This window comes from Eucyclogobius newberryi, unplaced genomic scaffold (assembly GCF_026437365.1).
Source record: "Eucyclogobius newberryi isolate DKJ021-1_F unplaced genomic scaffold, fEucNew1.0.hap1 SCAF_22, whole genome shotgun sequence".
Lineage (NCBI taxonomy): Eukaryota > Metazoa > Chordata > Actinopteri > Gobiiformes > Gobiidae > Eucyclogobius > Eucyclogobius newberryi.
In genome coordinates this window covers 3,726,579-3,747,579 of record NW_027315857.1, presented here as the reverse complement: position 1 = coordinate 3,747,579, position 21,001 = coordinate 3,726,579, and the positions used below count along the sequence as shown (strand labels likewise).

The following is a 21,001-nucleotide window of genomic DNA, read 5'->3' as shown; positions in this document are numbered from 1 at the left end:
CACCTTGTGTTACGTATTTTTCCACTGTTTAAGGTTTTATATTCCCAATGCTTTAACTCGATATTTTTCATCACAGGTGAAAGATGTAAAATGTGTCTACCTCAAGAAATAATGTGCACAAACTGCCAAAAGTGTTTAACGTGTAAATGTTAAAACAGGGTTCAATGTTTTTGCCATTATTATTTACGTTACTCCAGTTTTATTTTCTCGGTCAGGAAAATGTTAAACAGGAAGTTTTCGCAGTAGCGCCCGCCCCTTTCGCTCCCAGCATGCCCTGCGGGCCAGGTATCAAAAGGACGCTCCAAGCTAGAAACGCTCTCTTTGTTCTCCTCTTGTTCTTTTCTTCTCATCCCCTTTGTCTTCTCTTTGAAAGCTGTCTCCACGGACAGGCCTTTCACTTTTCCTTTGTCTCAACAAAATCCGTCCGTCACGTGGTCGACAAGGCCATGCCAGCCCAGGACTCTGAAACCACCTGAAACCACCTGGAACTACCTGGAACTACCTGGAACTACCTGGAACTACCTGGAACTACCTGGAACTACGCTTAAGCGCTAAACCGGACAGAGACTTTCTTTGCTACTTCGTTTCTTTTCTTTTTGAAGTAATCTACGCCGTTTACGTGGATCAGCGCTACGTCCTCATCTGAGTAAAGGCCGCGTGAGGAGCTAACACGCCGCTAAAGCGTTCTACCGCTAAGGAACTCCCCGACATCGCCTCCGCTGCCGCCGCCGCTTCAAGGAGGTCGCAGCACACCGCTCCACGCGACCCCTCGCTCCCCGGCGCAGCACACCGCTCCCCGGCGCCAAGGACCCTACAGCACGTCGCAGCCTCCTCCGCTCCACGCGACGTCTCGCTCCCCGACCGCCGCCAGCTCCACGGCCGCCGCCCGCTTCACGAACCTTCGCCGCCACACCGCTCCACGCGACGCCTCGCTCCGGACCTCGTCCGCGGACAAGGACCAGTCGGACCGAGTCTCTACAGAACCGTAAGCCGAGTCCATTGTGCGGTCTTTGTGGCGTGATTTGGGTAGAGCTCAGCTGTTCCTCCTCCCTTTAGCTTCTCACTTTCCCTCTTTTTGATATAGATTAGCATAGACACGTTTGGTTATCAAAGGCAAAACCCTGGTTTAACATTATCTGCATGAAATCTGCTGTTAAATCTGATATAACATCACCTGTGATTTACCTGTGCGCATTTCTGCTCTGGTGTTTTGATTACCCTTTTGATAAATAAACTACACGACAGAGTTATTGACTATTGCTTGTTTGATTAGACTATGTGTAAGTCCCTGAATCGTGAAACACCCTTCAGACCTTCTTAACGAGCGCGATTAAGGACCGTATCTTAGCTCTTTGGGTTTAACCCTGGTGCCCCGTCTTGTCTCGTTTCTGCTAAGAAACCTCCCTTAATCATAAACTGAATACATGTAGTTTGAGACCCTACACTAGCCACAGGTATCTTCAAAGATTCTGTTTCTAGCATTCCGGCAGGTTCTCATCTTCCCTTACCCATTACCTTAAGTCTAATTTTTCCCAGCTCTTGCTTTTCACGCTACCTCATCTTACCATGTTTGCCTTGCAGCTCAACGCACAGCTAAACGCAACTCGCATCTCTCAGCTCAACGTACAGCTCTCAGCTCTCAGCTCAACGCACATCTCTCAGCTCAACGCACATCTCTCAGCTCTCAACTCACAGTTACAGCTCTCAGCTCAACTCACAGCTACTACTCAGTTACTCAGCTACAGCTCAACTCACAGCTACAGCTCAACTCACAGCTACAGGTCAATTCACAGCTACAGCTCAACTCATAGCTACAGCTCAACTCAACTCACAGCTACAGCTCAACTCACAGCTACAGCTCACAGCTCAATAGCTCAACTCACAGCTACAGCTCACAGCTCAATAGCTCAACTCACAGCTACAGCTCACAGCTCAATAGCTCAACTCACAGCTACAGCTCACAGCTCAATAGCTCAACTCACAGCTCACAGCTCAATAGCGCAACTCACAGCTACGAATCTCACCAGCAGCCGCACCCACGCGCTCGCCCCGACCCACGGCAGCGTCCTCACGCTCGCCCCAATCCACGTATTCATTTCCCAGAACCCCTCTCTGAGACACCGGGCATAGGGACGTCTACCACAGAGCCACCGGGATACGCCCCTCTGGTTCTCAACAGTCTCTCCTTCGACCCTCTTCTCGCACAGAGTCCGTTCTCCACTCGGATCTCTTTCGACTCTTCATTCATCCCTTCCTTCATCACTCATCCCGCTCTATTTCCCCCCCCTCCCCTTCCCCATTCATCCAAACCATTCGACCCCTTCCCCATTCATCCCACATCCCACTCAAGCTTTTCTGCGTCCTCACCAGGGTCTCATCGGGCACCGGGATGCAGTCTCTCTCCGGAACAGTCACCGGGCACCGGGATGCTCATTCATCTCACATTCCCTCCTTCTTTTCAGAAGAAACATCTCTCAACGTACACCTCATCCACCGCGCATCAATTGATGCATTGAAGACCGCTCAGAGCACTCCAGCCCCTTCCAACCCATTCCAGCTGCCATACGCACTAGGCAGTCCTCAAGCGCTTAGTCTCCTCTACCAGGCATTCACATAATCCCGGAATTATACCCCACTATCGTTTTGGACATTTTGGGGATTTGATCAGTCGGAAGGCACTTACTCAACACCTCTCTAGTAGATCAATAAGGGATATCTTACTATACCGCAACTCATAATACCCAGTCTATTCCTCTCTATCAATCCGTCTCCTGCATTGCTTATACTCAAGTCACCGTAATGGACCAACTCCTACTCTCGATTCACCGTCCCAAATCCGACGCTCTACGATCGCTTCAATTCCTACTCCTCAATACTACTACCCTCATATCTTTCATTCCACTCATTCTCAATCTCATTCAGCTCAATTAAGTTCCCTCATTCATCGCTCATATTGACTTCTTTGCTACCCGCAGCTCGTCAACTCCTAAATCCATGCTCTCCACTCACCATAAATCCAGTTCTATCGACTGCTCGTCCAATCCTATCACTCTTGCACCTTATTCTCCATCTACTTCCGTCGACGACCCACAAACGCTAAAACACTATTCAAATGTACCAGAATTAACCCTCGTCTCAGTAACGGACGGACTGCTTTCGATTCCATCCAGCTACTCTTCAAGAGTGCTTGGCTATCCAGCTCCTCTTCCCCCGTGCCACTCGTGACATTATTTTCAGCCAGGCTTACGTCAAGATCCAGATCAACGTCCTTCATTTTAAATCATTTTTGGGGGTTCTGAATCGGCTCCCATCCTGAGTCTCTACCCAGCCATCTCTCATCGATCTCTCTCATCGATCTCTCTCATCTCATCGATCTCTCTCATCTCATCAATCTCTCATCAATCTCGCAGATCTCTCTCATCTCATCGATCTCTCATCAATCTCTCATCGATCTCTCATCGACCTCTCATCGACCCCTCATCGATCCATCATCACTATTATCAATAAACATTCTTCCGTATTTCATTGTTGTGGCGTGGTCCTTGCTAGTGAATGGCCATAACAGCCAATGATGCAGAGGTATTCCTTGCAGCATAAGGTGATGCATTGTCATGCATGATGATGATTTTGTTATGGAAAGCATGGTTCTTATTTTTGTACCATTGAAGAAAGTGGTTATTCAGAAACTCCACATACTTTACAGAGATAATTTTCCCACTTTAAGGGATCCTAAAGGGGCCGATCAGCTCTCCGATTTCGGCCAAAGACATCCGTCTGGACCATCCAGGGTTGCACAGCACTCATCAGCGAACAATACTGTTTGAAAATGTCTTCATGCATTTCTGGAGACGTTTCTGCTTGTGACCATTGGTTAAGGGTGGCTGAATAGAAGGTTTATGCGTAACTGCAAGCCTTTGGCGGATCCTACACTTTGATGTTTGCACCATGAGGAACTTCAAACAAGTAGCTGTTTGGTACTTGTAATGGCAATTTAGCATCTGCTCTCTCAATCCGATGTATTTGTCTGGGAAAAACCTTCCTCATTGTGCCTTTATCTGCACAAATCTGTGTGTGCTCTGAATCAGCAACTTATCAAGGAGGCTTCTTCTTCTTCTTTGAGTTTGATTTCAACCACTGACGGATAGATAAGTTTGAAGAGATTTGTTTTCAAAATCTTTATGGCCTTTTGCTGTCGACTGACGCTCCGATTGCAAACTGTGCATCGAAAACTATGATCCTCTGCTTTCTCTGTGATGATATAAGGACTGTGTCCACTCTGTTTTAATGATGACTTACACCTGGCCGCGCCACTAAACTTGCTATTTTTCAGCGGAACAGGTTCACTGCTGCCGCTGCTGTCGCTGCTGCCGCTGCTGCCGCTGTCGCGTCGCTGTCGCTGTCCCGTCAGCTAATAACTCGCACGCTTGTGATTGTTGTGACACTTTTCGGCACTACAGATATCCTTTTTCTTTCCCATATTGTTTGAAAATGGTGGTCTGCTTAGTAATGTGGCAGGTCCTTCTTAAGTAGTTTTTCCTTTAATTGGTCTAATTGGCAAACTAATTGGCGCATGTGTCTGAGATTGATTTCACTGATTCAAAGAGCCCGAGACACAATACCATCCATGAGTTTTACTTAAAAACCTTTAAAAAAGATACCCTTTTACACAATTTGCATAATAATTTGGAACGCTGTGTAGTCTTGGTTTTGTCCTGCTTCAACCTTGTTTGTCTGTAATTTTTCCTGGTTTCCTTTTAGTTGCTCCTCATTAAGTCCCCGTCTATTTTTTCTCCATTTCTGGTTTAGTTTTGGTTTGGGACTGTGTCGGCACAAGTCCGGATTTAATCAATCAATCAATCAATCAATCAATCAATCAATCAAATCACTTTATTTACCCCTAGTGGACATATTTAATAGTTTCTTAAGGAGGGTTACAGCTCTACTGACAAAGGTAGATAGCTGCTTAAGGTTACACTAATGACATGCGCCAATGAGCCATTGCCTCAATGCGGCAGCCATCTTAAATGGCCGGGGCTAGCGTGCTGCCTGGACACTGAAGCTTTGTCTAGACTGGTGTAAGGCCCATAGTTGGAACAATGGGCCTGTAGGGTCCCAGAGGATCTGGGTTCCTCGCCTCAATGTGGAAGACACATTTTTAGTCCAATGAGAGAGTTGTGCCGGCAGATGCAGGGAGAAACCGTGTATCATTAAATTAATTGTAAAAGGTGGGCGTGATGTGTTGGCTGACATTGAAGGTGTTCAGCTGCCTACCTCCTTTGTTGACATTTTTAACAATCTCATCTCTTGTGTTTGGAACAAATGTCATGGTCAAAAACTGTTACCAGGTACTTGCTCTCCTCAGCTATTACCACAGGATCATCATGGATGGTTTTTGTGTTGTCTTGAGCCAAACCACTTAACACACTAGAAAAAGTAATAATTTGCATTTGCTTTTGCATTGATGGAATTGGGGATATAATGGTCATGCCTTGCAACAAACTGAATGAGACTGAATGGGTCTGTGGTCAGGTCCTGGTGTGTGCGCGCGTGCGTGCGTGCGTGCGTGTGTGTGTGCGCGCGCATGTGTGTGTTTGTGCGCGCATGTGTGACTGACCAGGTAGCTGACCCCAGGCAAGCGGGTATCAGCAGGGGCCAGTACCAATCTCCAGCTGAACTGAAGACCCCCATCAGCAAAGACACCAGCATGCCGTTAAAGCCATGGAGCCCCCCGCGAACCTCGAACCTGCAAACCACAGAACAACAGTAAGAGAGATTCTTCTAACCCTGTCATAATGAAGGAAATGGATAAATTATTACAACTAGGAGGATTGCATTAACTCTTGTTCCTCCCTCCTGTCACCTGTTAGTCAATCTTAGACTCCCAAAACTTGTGATTCTCCTCTCATGCCCCTTCTACAAAAAAGCTGCTTGTTTTCCATCTTAAAGAAGGTGAAGATTGCACACAAACAATTCCCTGATGGTTTCCTGCTCTCACTCCAGCCCACCCGCCGGAAATCACGAGGGCTCACCGGTTTGGCCTGCCACCGGGGAATGCAGCTCCCGGTAAAGGACTACACAGGCCGAAATCTTTTGCTTACAGAGGCTCGGAAAAATCCTCCAGAAGTGGCGGGTATACAGCTACAACTGGCCGCAGATTACAGCAAGACGACATCCAAATGAAGGAAGCCGTGCAAAAAAATTATGTACGAAGCGCCGACTTATATCACATGACCATTAAGCTAAACCAAGACACCGACAACTATAACTTCAAGAAGCCAGGTGAGGTTGAAAAGTTGCTGACTTCTTAAAAATAATTCTACTGACTAGAAGCCAGGGCTTGAAATCAAACAAACTGAATATGACATTGATTCTTCCGTGAACTTAGCCTATTAATATCTTCTATGCCAATTAATGGCAGCTGATAGCTGGACTGCTGTCCTGTCTTCATTGTTTATTTTTTTTTTAAATTCAACCCCTTTTGCTTTGGGCCTTTTTTATTCTCCAAAAAACCCTGAAAAAGTAAAACTGAAGCTGTTCCTAAGTACAGACAATTGGTTGGAGCCTTTGTGAAGCTGAGAGAGTGTTGAGTGTTTTGAGAGACTATTTTACTCTAATCATCAAGTAGAAACAAGCTCTCCACAGAGGAATTCAGATGTTAAATCCCGCCTAGATTTTCTTTGTTTAAAGATGGGCTGCAAAATTATTTGTAATTGTGTTTTCAAGTAGTCGTTGGCCGTTAGTGTCCAAGTCTTAATATATTCAGATACTATGGATAAAACAATAAACGATTAGTTAAAAGAATTACGCTCTTTTGCTGCTGCCGTCTTTTTGCCTTCACCTAACCCGGAAATGTGACGTCACACCGGGACATTGTCTTGGCAACACGGAGGATATTTACACTAAAGTGGACAGCGATAGCGACCAAAATACGAGTGAATCCTCGTCAAGTGAGAGGATTTCAATGGATGACGAACAGCATCCAGTTGAAGAACAGGTCCAGCAACTGCTGCCTCATATATTTGAGCATGACGCCTCAATTATGAGCATGACGCCTGATTATGAAGCCCACAGCCTCCTCGAGGACACAACCACATATGAACCCTTGAAAAGAGATCTGACCAGTGGCTACAAGAAGAAAGTGATAGATTGTTTACAAAAGCTGGAAAAAGAGGAAGTGATCCTCTGTATTACAGACTGTATCTTGGGGAAGCCATGCCATGCATTTATGGCCTTCCAAAAATACACAAAAGAGATGTTCCACAACTATCTTGGCTCCATTGGTGGGGAATTTGGAACATCATGTGGAAAACACACAGAACTTTGTGGACAAAGGGAAATATCTCCAACTGGACCCAGATGACCTGATAGTTTCATATGATGTCGTGTCCCTTTTCACCTGCATCCCGACCTCTAAGGTAGTAGCAGCGGTGAGGATCAGACTGCAGGAAGACACCACCTTACAGGAAAGGACCAAACTGACACCTGAACACATGATGTCCAACAAACTGGACATCTGAACACCACTTATTTTCAATTCCGGGGAAAATTTTACAGACAGATTCATGGCTGTGCCATGGGCTCGCCCGTCCCTCCCATAGTGGCCAACCTCTACATGGAGCACTTTGAGAAGAAGGCACTTGCCTCCTTCTCAGGCATTGCCCCAAAGCTTTCACTCCGCTACATTGATGATACATTTGTAACAATCAAGAAACAAGAGCTGGAAGCCTTCTCAGAGCACATCAATGCTGTGGACCCACATATCAGGTTTACAAGAGAAGACTCAAAGGAGAACCACTTGGCCTTTCTTGATTGTTCCACAACTCAGAGGGCAAGAGGAAAGAGGAAAAACACATCCGGAATGCCCTCTCAGTCTGTGGTTACCCCGCTTGGGCTCTCAACAGAGTGAAGAAAACCAAAAAGCAGGACAAAAGGGACAAAAGGGAAACGGAACAGAGAAGGAAAGGTGTTTCTATCCCTTATGTCTCGGAACTGTTCGAAAAAAAAAATGCAGATAATTTTTAGACAACATGAAGTCCCTGTTTATTTTAAACCAGGAAACACTTTAAGACAAAAACTGGTTCATCCTAAGGACAAGATGCCGACCCAAAAACAAAGCAATGTAGTTTATTCTATCCAATGCAGTGAAAAAAGTTGTACAGAGCGTTACATAGGTGAGCCTAAACAGCCACTGCACAAGAGGCTCTATCAGCACAGAAAAAAATACAAGCTCAGGACCACAGAGCGCCCTGCATCTGCATCTTGAAGCCTCTAATCACTCATTTGAAGACAGTGAGGTGAAGATTTTAAGCAGAAGAAAAGATGGTTTGAAAGAGGCAATTTTTGTTAAAAAAGAAAGACCCTCTTTAAACAGGAATAGAGGGTTAAAATTCAATTTGCCTGTAGTATATAATGGAATTTTGAACCACTGGAGAGGTAGAGGTCCAGGACATTCGGATGCTAATCAGGTACTCAGGGTGAGAGAGCCAGGGACACACAAAAACAAAGGGAGACTATTAGCCCATTAAAGGGCTGATAGTGAACAAAAGGCTAGCTTGTTAGAAAACAAAGAGGGTTAGTTTCTGTTGAAACAAACACGTTTTTTCTACTTCAGGAAGGCCCGCCCAAGGGGCAGGGCTTACCACAGAATAGAAAAAAAATATCTGAGTTCCCAGCCTAAATTTGCTTATTGACATTGACTCTTGGATGAGAGTTGAAACGTCTAGCTTTTTCTAAACTGAGTCCAGATTACTACAACTGAACCTTTTTCTACAATTTACTGGTATAATTATTACAACCAGTAATATGCATAAAGTGAGCACTCTCGCCATCAACAACAACAACATGCCATCATGCACACGGCGTCAGTCAGATAGCCGCATATGGTGGCTACGAAAGCACAGACAACTGCCATGATGTGAAAATATCTTGCAACTTACTTTTTCGAATAACCAAGTCAGTATTTCACGAGGTTTAGGAAACTGTCTTCCAAGAAATGTTGGTAGCATAACATTGAACCAGACTTGCCACACATCGCTGATTTGGGATTCCAAAACATTCTCTTAGTACGGACAAATCATGTCCAAAGACGTCCTCTACTCTTCCGTTTGGGCTACTCAAAGAGCCCGCTTCCCTCTTGGGAGCAGTGCATTGCTACACATCTCCGTGTTATTGCAGATAACAGCAAGATTTGTTGTATAAAACGTAAAATTCACTTGTCCGACGAGAACAATGAAGGCATGTTACCGGTGTGACGTCACTGATTTTGTGACCGCGGTTGAAGAGTTCGATTACCAAGGCGGTAGCTATGGTGCGTTCTCGGTTTTGGCGGAATGAACTCGTGAAATATTTTTGTCATTGATTAAAACTAACCGTCCAGACTATATTAAAGTTGTATTCCACTTATTAACCGACGTTGCAGCCCATCTTTAATATATGAATGAGTAAAGCTGGTTTCTGGAGGGATCGGCTGATTGACTCTAAAATGAGCATCAGTTGGATTTGAACAATTCTCTTTGGAAAGAGAAAGATTGGAAAGGTAAATTAACAAAAAAATTATTTCAGTTCCGTCCCATCAATTGTAACACCGTGAATTGCCCAGCCCGAAAAAGCGACGTGGGGCCGCCCTCCAGTGGGCCCACCACCCACAGGAGGATCCATAAGGTGCCGGTGCAGAGAGATCTGTGTGGCAGTCAACGGCAGGGGCCTCGACGCCCAGATCTCCGGACACAGAGACTAACTTTGGGGACATGGAATGTCACCTCGCTGGGGGAGAAAGAGCCTGAGCTTGGGCGGAAGGTTGAGCGATTCCAACTAGATATAGTCGGCCTCACCTCCACGCACAATTTGGGCTCTGGAACCCATCTCCTCGAAAGGGGCTGGACGCTCCACTTCTCTGGTGTTGCCCGCTGGGAGAAGCGGCAGGCTGGTGTGGGCTTGCTTATAGCCCCTCAGCTCAGCCGCCACGTGTTGGAGTTCACCCCGGTGGACGAGAGGGTTGTGTCCCTTCGCCTCCGGGTGGGGGACAGGTCTCTCACTGTTGTGTCGGCCTGGCTTGTAGGTCTCCCGAGGTCATCGACAGGTATCGGCAGGCCAAGCGGGCCGCAGATTCTGCTGTCGCAAAGGCAAAAACCCGGGGCTGGGAGGAGTTCGGGGAGGCCATGGAGGAGGACTATCGGTCGGCACCAAAAAAATTCTGGCAAACCGTCCAGCGCCTCAGGTGGGGGAAGCAGTGCTTCACCAACACCGTTTACGGTGCGGGTGGAGACCTGCTGACCTCGACTGGGGATGTCGTCGGACGGTGGAAGGAATACTTTGTACTTTGAGGATCTCCTTAATCCCACCGAAGTCACGTCTTACAAAGAGGATGCAGAGACCAGGGACTCCTCACTCGTCCATCACCCAAGCTGGTGTCACTGAGGTTGTTCGCAAACTCCTCAGTGGCAGGGCCCCGGGGGTGGATGAGATCCGCCCTGAGTACCTAAAGTCTCTGGATGTTGTAGGACTGTCATGGCTGACACGTCTCTGCAACATCGCTTGGCGGTCGGGGACAGTGCCTCTGGACTGGCAGACCGGGGTGGTGGTCCCTCTGTTCAAGAAGGGGGACCGGAGGGTGTGTTCCAACTACAGAGGGATCACACTCCTCAGCTTCCCCGGTAAGGTTTATTCCAGGGTACTGGAGAGGAGAATCTGACCGATAGTCGAACCTCGGATTCAGGAGAAGCAGAGCGGTTTTCGTCCCGGTCGTGGAACACTGGACCAGATCTATACCCTCCATCGGGTGCCCGAGGGTTCATGGGAGTTTGCCCAGATCTGGAGAAGGCTTTCGTCCGTGTCCCTCGGGGTGTCCTTTGGGGGCTGCTCCCGGAGTACAGGGTCTGGGGCCCTTTTCTTAGGGCTGTCCGGTCCCTGTATGACAGGAGCAGGAGCTGTGTTCGCATTGTCAGTAAGTCAGACCTGTTCCCAGTGCATGTTGGACTCCGCCAGGGCTGCCCTTTGTCACCGGTTCTGTTCATAGTTTTTATGGACAGAATTTCTAGGCGCAGTCAGGGGTCGGAGGGTGTCCAGTTTAGGGACCACAGGATCTCATCTCTGCTGTTTGCAGACAATGTTGTCCTGATGGCTCCATCAAATCCAGACCTGCAGCTTGCACTGGGACGGTTTGCAGCCGAGTGTGAAGCGGCTGGGATGAGAATCAGCACCTCCAAATCCGAGGCCATGGTTCTCAACCGGAAAAAGGTGCCTTGCCCTCTCCAGGTGGGTGGGGGGTCCTTGCCCCAAGTGGAGGAGTTCAAGTATCTCGGGATCTTGTTCACGAGTGAAGGAAGTATGGAGCATGAGATTGACAGGCGGATTGGTGCAGCGGCTGTAGTGATGCAGTTGCTGCATCGGACTGTTGTGGTAAAGAAGGAGCTGAGTCGAAAGGCAAAGCTCTCGATTTACCGGCCAATCTACGTTCCTACCCTCACCTATGGTCATGAGCTTTGGGTAATGACCGAAAGGACAAGATCGCGGATACAAGCGGTCGAAATGAGTTTCCTCTGATGGGTGGCTGGGCGCTCCCTTAGAGATAGGGTGAGGAGCTCGGAGTAGAGCCGCTGCTCCTCCGCGTCGAGAGGAGCCAGCTGAGGTGGCTCGGGCATCTGTTCCGGATGCCTCCTGAGCGCCTCCCTGGGGAGGTGTTTCGGGCATGTCCCGGAAGAGGCCCCGGGGAAGACCCAGGACACGCTGGAGAGACTATGTCTCTCGACTGGCCTGGGAACGCCTCGGGATCCCCCCGGAGGAGTTTGAGGAAGTGTCTGGGGAGAGGGAAGTCTGGGAGTCCCTGCTTGGACTGCTGCCCCCACGACCCAACCCCGGATAAAGCGGTAGAAGATGGATGGATGGAAACTCTAAAACCAACTATATAAAAACGGCAACCAGCACTTAGCCTTTTAAAACACCAGAGAAGAAGAACCAGTTACCACCATGTGCTCAGGCCTGCTCAGGAAGAGGAAGTGACACACTTAACCTCTGACCTTTATAGCCTCATGTGACTTAGTCACATGACTGAGCTAGCCCTGCCACATCAGGTTACCTGTGTGACTGAACAATCTAGCCAAATATGGACTCATGGAAAGCCCGATGGAGCGCCTAGACAGACTGAAAAAGAGTATGACCCAGCATCAGGCTGAGATAGCTTCGACTACTACTGCAGCTTGCCAGTCAGCTGCCGCTAAAGCATCGCTAATCGTACAGCAATGGCGATAACAGGCCATACCTGTTCATCCAGGTTCACAGTATCTTTTTTGTCCAGTCAGGGGTGCCGTTGTCACCATTGTTGTTTTGTTTTTCACTAGAGCCATTGCACAATTAATTAGGAAATCCAGAGGATTGGCAGCAATTACTGTTAATAACACCTCTCATGATATCTTCCTTTATGCTGATGGCATTTTAATATATACAAGTAATCCATTTGTGTCAATATTATTTCTTCTTCAAACATTTGAACAGTTTGGCAACATCTATAAAGTGAACTGGACAAACTGAGGCCCTTGTGGGAACGGCAACCAACATGTCATCATTCACTAGCCCAATTATTAAACATTTCAAGTACCTCGGGATCTTCATGTACCCTAATCTGGATATCCTAACCAATAATGATTTTAACAAAACACTCCATAAAAAAATACCTTTGAAGATGGGGTTCACTACCAATGTCTTTTCAATAGTAAAAAACAATATTTTACCTCCCATTCATTTATGCGCTATGTTGCCTCGATCACCACTGGTGATATTGGAAGAAACTATACTCTTGTTACAGACACTTACTTAGAGAACAAGAAGAAACCAAGAATTAAAATATCAATATTATATAGGTGTAAACCATCGGGTGGTGTTTGTCTTCCTAATTTCGAATGATATTCATTTGTAAATGGAAAATGGTCACATTTATATAGCGCTTTTCTACCTTCAAGGCACATCAAGGAACCAGTCATCCATTCACACACACACATTCACACACCAGTTGTTTGCATTGGGGGCAAGGCAGGTTGTCTATCCCTGTTTCATGGAGACCAATAGAAGATCATTTATTACAGCCCAAAAGACAAAAAAAAGCCTGGCTTCACATAAAATTTTACCCGTGGATAAAACGATAGTAGCTTGATAGACCCAGCTCACCTCTAGTGAACATCCCTGAACATCCTTTGGTATGTTTATCAGTAGAAGTTATGAACTCTCCAAATAATGTCACCTGTCGCGCATGTTTGTTTACTCAATCCACATGGTCCACTGGCCCTACGACCATCACATTCTACCGAAACTGTGAGATGACCACATTGAGATGGATGAGAGAGTGAAAAACTAATGTTTCTTGTCAAAACCTGTAATTTTCAAGTGCCTGAGTTTAGACTTTAGACATGTCAGAATGACGGAAGCAGAACACACGCTTTCGTCCCAGTGAGAATCTCACGTCTTCTGTGATTGGCCGAAACCTCATGCGGGGTTTGTGTTGGTCCTTCTTCCGGGCAGTGTGTAGCACGTTACTAGAGCCAAATCTCTTGATCATTTGCTGCACTGCGTCTTGCCGCAAAAAAGCTTTTACAACTTTTCTGCACCAGCCGCGTTGGCGACGGCGACGCCCGCCCCGCTCCCGCGCTGGCCACAGCGTCTAATGTAGCCCTAATGCTCGTTGCTGATCGAGACGAAATTTTTTTTGTCTTTTCAGCTTCAACCCATTTTGAGATGATCCCTAAAATGCAGTGCTTTTTTATTTCAACGTACCATTCAAGGCAAAAAAAAAGGAAGTATGGCAATTGCCCAGATGTTTCCACTCGAGCAGTAGATCAACCAATAAAGGAAGATAACTAACAAATGTTTTTCACAACAATCTGATGAAGAATGGAAAACTACGTATGTCAATCACATGATTGGAAAGAATTCTGTTGGTAAAATGTATCACACCATGTCCATGTGTACTCTACATATAGGAAAATACTAGTTGGTGGAGAAACTGTGGTTGCCAAGTGGCCCATCATTAGCATGTGTTTTGGGACTGCTTTCATTTATCATTTATGTATTCATTTCTTCATTCATTCTTCTATCTTTTGTTCCTGTTAGGGGTCAAGGGTGACTGGTGACTTTGGGACTGTTCTATTGTTCATAAATATTGGACTGAGATTAACAAAGCATTACAAACTGTTTTCAGTATTTGCATCCCACTGGACTTCAGAACTATCAGAAGCCAAGCAGATAATACATGGATACCTGTGGAGCATCATTTTGGCTACAGGAATAAAATACCAGCACGAAATAATGGATCACACAATCTGAACTAACAATCAAGAACTCGACCCATATAGTTATTGACAATAATAATAATTGAAAATGAAATTGAAAACGAATTTGACAGATTCTCATGATATGAAATTGTGAAGCTTATAAGTTTAGCATTTTTTAAAGTATCCCAGTTCTATTTCTGAGCTGTTTTAGATCCATTTAGCAAATAATGTTATAGTTTATTACTAATTACTACTTGAATAAACCCTGTGCTCGCCGGTGGTGCAGTGGTTAAGGGCGTTGCACATGCGTGGTTACTGCCAGAGCAGTGTTGTGAGATTCCAGCACTCAACAATTTGCCAAAGGTCTCTACCCTCTGTCTCCCCCATTATACACTACTACTACTCCTGAGAAGGTGCCCCGGTGGCATTGAAGGAGAGGTCAAATGCAGAGGTAACATTTCCTTATGGGGACAATACAGGCTAATCTAATCCAAGAAAAACTTTAAAAAGAAAAAAACCCTAATATTTCTCCTTTAAATTAAAAAAATCCTGATGTCAAGATAAAATAAATGCCTTGTGATTTTAAATATTCAGTCATCATATTTCAACCTGAAATAATAGATGACAAGTCGACTACTGAAATAATAGTTTGATTCAGTAGTACCGTTCATTAACATTCCTTGCTCTGTGCCCTTGCCCAAATTCCTTGCTCTGTGTCTGTCCTGATTATAGTCTGAATGGTTGACATGTCTCACCTGTCCTGCCCTGTGATGATGGCTGTGAGCGTGGAGCACAGCACACCTACACTCCCCAGCACACCCTGCCATGGCGAGTCCCAGAAGAGTGCCGCCATGATCAGAACTCCACTCAGGGGGTTGTTGGCCAGGATGACCCTGGTCACCCCACGGAGCCCCCAGACCAGCAGCTGCAGGACCCACCACTGCTCTGAAACATAAAGAACAATAGAGAGCACTCATTGCTGGAAACACTTTTCTATCTACAGAGAAGGCTTTTTACTCTAGAGTGGCACCATGCTCATCTGCCATCTCTTTTTTTAGACCTGCTTTCGTCTTGCATCAGTTTGAGTTTAGTTCTGCTTTAGTCCGAGTTTAGTCCAAGTTTAGTCCTGCTTTAGTCTTGCATTAGTCCTGCTAAAGTCCTGCTTTAGTCCTGCTTTAGTCCTGCTTTATTTCTGTATTAGTCCGAGTTTAGTCCTGCTTTAGTCCTGCTTAAGTCACACATTAGTCATGTCCTTTAGTCTTGTTTTAGTCCTGCACTAGTCCTGCATCAGTCCTGAATTAGTCCTGCATTGGTTCTGCTTTAATCCTTTGATGCTGTTGTAGTTTTGCACTAATCCTGCATTAGTTCTCCATTAGTCCTGCCTTGTTCCCAGTTTAGTCCTGCCTTAGTCTTGCTTTAGTCTTCCATTGAAAATACCAACAGGTCCCATTATCAGTACAATGTACATTTTATATGTTTTAACTCTAACTTTAAAAGGTCAGTGGTTCAACCCCTGCTCAGATGCTCGGAAGTGTTTTCATTGTATTCTTGGGCAAGGCACTTAATCCACATTGCCTGTTATTATGTGTTATAAACATGGGTGACAGAATGCTGGAGGCGATGGCACAAACTGGAAGCCTTCTTATCACCACTGACTAAAGAAATCAGACATGAATTATTATTAACAATAAGAACTATGTCATATTTGTGCCAAATGTCCACTTGAGTCCTCCTCATCCTAAGTGGAAAAGGGGCTTTGACAAAAATAGACTTTATAGCGTGACTATATAAGAATATAACTGTAACTATAATTGTTCAAATCAACTTTTGTTGAAGCAATAGTGATATAATTCTGACATTCGGACTTATGTGACTCTGGGCACATAAGTCGTCTGAACATTTTACATTTTTGTCCCACACTGAAGAATCCTTTCAGATAAATAAGGCAGTTTTCCCCTTACCTTGCAAGAGTGTGTCCAAGTGCAGCATGTCCCCCGTGCACAGGAGACATTTCTTGACTAAAGTAGTTTTCTTGTCCCTGCCGTCCTCCACCTCAGCTTTAGTATCCATCCACATCCTCACTGTCTAAGGTCTCCACGTTCTTGTCAGTCTACGGTCCCTTTGTTCTGCCCCCTCTCTCTCCTTTGTCTCCTCTGTCCTCTGGCCTCTTTGGTCCTCTTCTGTCCCCTCTGGTCTCTGGACATCCACACTTGTGCCAGGGGAGTAACTTATAAACCAGTGCAGATGTGACAGATTGACGAAGCTCTGAACCAAAGTTCAACTGCCCTGTGTCCTCCACATTTCACAATCTCCCTGCTCCAACACCCCCCTCCCCTCTCTACTCGCTCCTTTCTTGCCTTTTTGCTTCCAGTAAGGCAATTGTCTAAAAAACTTTCTCCTCACACTTTTGCATTTTTATGTTTAATTTTAAATAATTGTACATATAATAATCATGTGTTTATTTAACGATGCACTATACAAAACAATGACAAAACTATAACAAATCTATGCATTTTCCTTTTGTATGATAATGAGTTCAGTGTGCTGGAAAGGGTTCATGTTTAAACTTTACAGTCAACATCAGTTTCACCCATGTGCCAGCATTCGGTCGTTTCTTTCAAGTTGTAATTTTCATTCAAATCAGTGCAGTAGTGGAGTGAGGTGCAAGTATTGTAGTCCGTTTTGTGGGTGTTGTCGTTATTTCAATAAACAGCTGTAGGACCATGTGACATTCTCTAAACACAGCTGCCCAGAATTTTTATGATTGACCCCATGACATACCGGTAGTTACAAAGATGAAGGAGTTTGGAGCTAGGACAAGAAGACGCTAGGAGATATTATCTTAAAGGTGGTATGGACGATTTTTTTCAGCAAATTTTTTATCATATTTCCTCGTGGCGTGGATAAATCATTTGTCCTGCCACGTATCAATCATAAAACGCACCTATCGCTCACCTGCAGCCGCGTCAGACTCGTCCCCACGTTTCCGCGTGCCTAAGCGCATGGATCTATCATAATATAGTTCCCTCAGTGTACGGGGCAAAATGAAGACGGAGAAAGACAATTTGAGCTGACGCAGAAGTGGACAGAAATCTACGGGAGACGAGAGGTGTGATGTGCTCCGTTGCGCTAATAAACAAACGCACGTGTGTGTTGTATCGGTCCGCACGGGGGAGTGCACATGCGCACTTCCGCCTGCGTTCTCAAATCGCCGAAAAATCGTCCATACCGCCTTTAACCTTCCTGATTGAGCCAGAGGAACACATGCTTTTTCTGTATGTCCAAATACAGTGCATTTTGTTATGTTACAGCCTTATTCCATAATGGTGTAAATTAATTATTTGCCTCAAAATTCTACAAAACATACCCCATAATTAAAACATGAAATAAAGCTGTTTGAATTCTTAGCAAATTTATATGTTAAAAAACAACAACAAAACACTTATATACTTACATAACATACTTTTTTGAGTATAGTACTACAAGCTTGCCATACCTATTTATGGGCAGTTTCTCCTATTTTTCCCAACCCCATAAGTTTGGTTGGTGAACAGTTCAAGTCTGACTTTGGCTCAAGAACATTCACAGAGTTATCCTGTACCCACCCCTTTGTTATCCTGGCTGTGTGCTTAGGGTTTTTGTGTTGTTGGACGATTAACCTTTGGCTCTGTCTGAGGTCCAGAGCTCTCTGGTTATCATCAAGGATGTCTCAGTACACTGCTGCTTGTTATTCAAGCCAAAGAGTTCAATCTTTGTTTCATTAGAACAGACATTTGTGTTTATCATGGTCTGAGAGTCTTTCAGATGCCCTTTTGCAAACTCTAGGCAGGCTGTCCAGTGCCTTTGACTGAGTATTGGGTTCTGTCTGGCTGATTGGTGGAATGTAGCAAAGATAATTGTTCTCTCCACAGAGACATGCTGAAGATCTGTCAAGATCTGTCATAGAGTGACCATCAGCTTTTTGGTCTCCTCCCTGACTAAGGCCCAATTGCTCAGTTTGGCTGGGCGGCCAGTTCTAGAATGGGTCTTGGTTGTTCCAAACCTTTTCCAATTACGACCGATTGAGGCCACTTTGCTCCTTCAATGCTGCAGAAAACAAATAACTTCTTTTGTACCCTTCCCCAGATTTGACTTGATACATGTCTCGGAGCTCTACAGACAATTCCTTCTCTCTCTCTCTCTCTCTCTCTCTCTCTCTCTCTCTCTCTCTCTCTCTCTCTCTCTCTCTCTCTCTCTCTCTCTCTCTCTCTCTCTCTCTCTCTCTATCTCTATCTCTATCTCTATAGATAGATAGATAGATAGATAGATAGATAGATAGATAGATAGATAGATATATATATATATATATATATATATATATATATATATAAGACAAGTTCCTATGTTTGCAAACTATGTGTGTAATCCCTCATTCCCTCATTCATCCATGAGTGTTCCACTGTAGATTTTTTTTTCAATCCAGGGATCGGAGTTTTGAGCTGTGTAAGCCCTGCCTACCGGGTAGAACCTCCTGATGATAGCCTGTCCTGTTTCTATGTATAATCACTGTTTAAAGTTTCCCTTGAAACTAATCTTCTTTATTACCCTAACGGAAATCCTATTGTTAGCTGTTAGCAGCTCCCTCATTACTGATGAGTACCTCATTAGCATCTGAATGGCCAGGGCTGATCCCACCCTGTGGCTTGAAAATGCTGTTGTATATTACAGGTCAATTGAAACTTAATTCCATTTCTGGTCAAGACGCTCTATAATCCCGAATCACCGTGCCCCTGTTCTGATACAGTCTTTTGTTAAGTGGTTGTTTAGTCTCATCTATGTAACAAGTAATGTGTCTTCACAATTTTCCTCACTGCATTGGATTGAGTATACTACATTGCTTTGTTTTTTTGGCTCTTTAGATTTAAGGAATAATAGGGGATTTTTGGTGCGCAATCTGACAGCGTGGACAGCCGAGTAGTTCTCCCACATGTCAATCATTCCCTTGCACTACTGCTCACCTGCAGCCTCGTTCCCAGGATAGCAGCATGTTTCCCTGGCTGCACATGCGTGGTTGATATGTCGGTGTGTTTAGCGAATTCCTTCAGTGTACAGTACAAAATGACTTCAGAGAAAGACTGTGTTCGAGCTCAGAAGAGACGAAAATCTGCGGATGTGATGCGATCCGTCATGCTAATAAACAAACGTACGTGTAACAGCGGGGCTGTTGCATGCTACCGCACGAGGTTTGATGGTAGGCAGCGTATTGGAGGGTGGGGGGTGAGTGTAGTGAGTGTGCCCATGCGCATTTTCAAAAAGTCGCTTGAGTTCTCAACTCGGTGAAAAATCCTCTATTATTCTTTTAATTAACCTTGTGCTACCCTGAAAGTGCACAGGTTAAAATGCCTTATCTTTTTTACGATTTGTTTTTGTTGTTTTATGTTCCTCCATAGATTGATTTATGGTTTTAGCCATAACTGGAAAATTCCAGGCAAAGGAATTACTATCCTAAAGACAAGCAGGTGACTTTCTGTGCCATTCTGAGCACAGCAGAGTTGAACTGAAGTCACCTTTATGCAAATTTGGAGCAATATTGCCTTAGTGGACACCTTTTGACAGCCAATCAGAAAGCTTGCTGCTCTTGCCAGGCCATGTACATGCTGTATTTGTGCTCCTACGGCCAAAAGTCTCCTTGCATTGAGGTGGCATGGACCGCAAGGGCAGTGAATGGTTGATCCAGATGGACTATATGTAAAACGTATTAAATACAGCTTATAACTGCTGAGGTTTGGCACAGAAATGCACATGAGCCTTGTGTTATTTATTGTGCCAGTAAATATATAAATGCAATAAAACAGTTTAATTTCCACCGCTTACCTGGAACCTGAATAGCTCAGCAGATGCTTGAATGGTTCAGGTCTGCATGAGCATGTGACTGCTGCGAGGTTGACGGAGGCGCATAACACCGCACTTACACCAGCAGCAACGTGAGTGACTGGAGAGATCCGCTCCCATTAATTTCCAATGCAGGTTCGCGGAGGGAGGAGATTAGCGGAAGTGACGAGGAGCATGGTAGAATCCAGGCTACTGGAGAGTTGAACTGAATTCAATGTAACTTTTTACTCAAGGCATTAAATCAAATCAAATCAAATCAATTTATTTTTGTAAGGCCCAAAATCACAACAACAGTTGCCTCTGAGGGCCACAGGGAGAAATGAATCAACAATGTCTGTGGTGGCGAGGGAGTCAGACAATGTCTGTGGTGGCGAGGGAGTCAGACAATGTCTGTGGTGGCGAGGGACGATGTCCCAGGGTCCTCTGTCCTTAGACTCTCCTTCTCGGCCAGGAAAAACTACAAAAAAACCTCTTTGGGAAAAAAGCGTAGAAACCTGGAGGAGTTCCAGTGAAGGAGAGATCCGACTCTCACAGACGGACAGACGGACACAAGGAGACTGGAGCTGGACCCACTCTTCAGGCAGAAGAGGGACCGTCTGAGTCGAGCTGGACCCACTCTTCAGGCAGATGAGGGACCGTCGGAGGCGAGCTGGACCCACTCTTCAGGCAGATGAAGAGTGGCAGATTAAACACACTCCTAATCATACCCTCCCTTTGATAACTTCCTGAGGGCTAGCGACAAACGAGAGGGAACAGGGCTCGCTGCTGGTGTGAGTGCAGTCTGCGTGACAATATACAGAGTTGAAGCAGCGGCGCTGCAGCTGGAGCAACAAGTGTACTGCGCATGTGGACTGAACCAAGTGAACACAAAA

General features: G+C 45.4%; 1 protein-coding gene across 1 annotated transcript in view; it reads right to left on the bottom strand.

The window, feature by feature from the left end:
• The window catches only part of LOC140372047 (urea transporter 1), a 40,434-nt gene extending 24,101 nt beyond the window's left edge, over positions 1-16,333 (bottom strand). The window contains exons 1-3 of the mRNA XM_072459307.1: positions 16,220-16,333; positions 15,014-15,203; positions 5,615-5,743 (exon numbers count right to left, since the gene is read on the bottom strand). Of these exons, the coding sequence (XP_072315408.1) occupies positions 5,615-5,743; positions 15,014-15,203; positions 16,220-16,328 (428 nt within the window). The 5' untranslated portion in view covers positions 16,329-16,333. The remainder of the gene's footprint in view (positions 1-5,614; positions 5,744-15,013; positions 15,204-16,219) is intronic.
• Between the last annotated feature and the right edge of the window lie 4,668 nt (positions 16,334-21,001).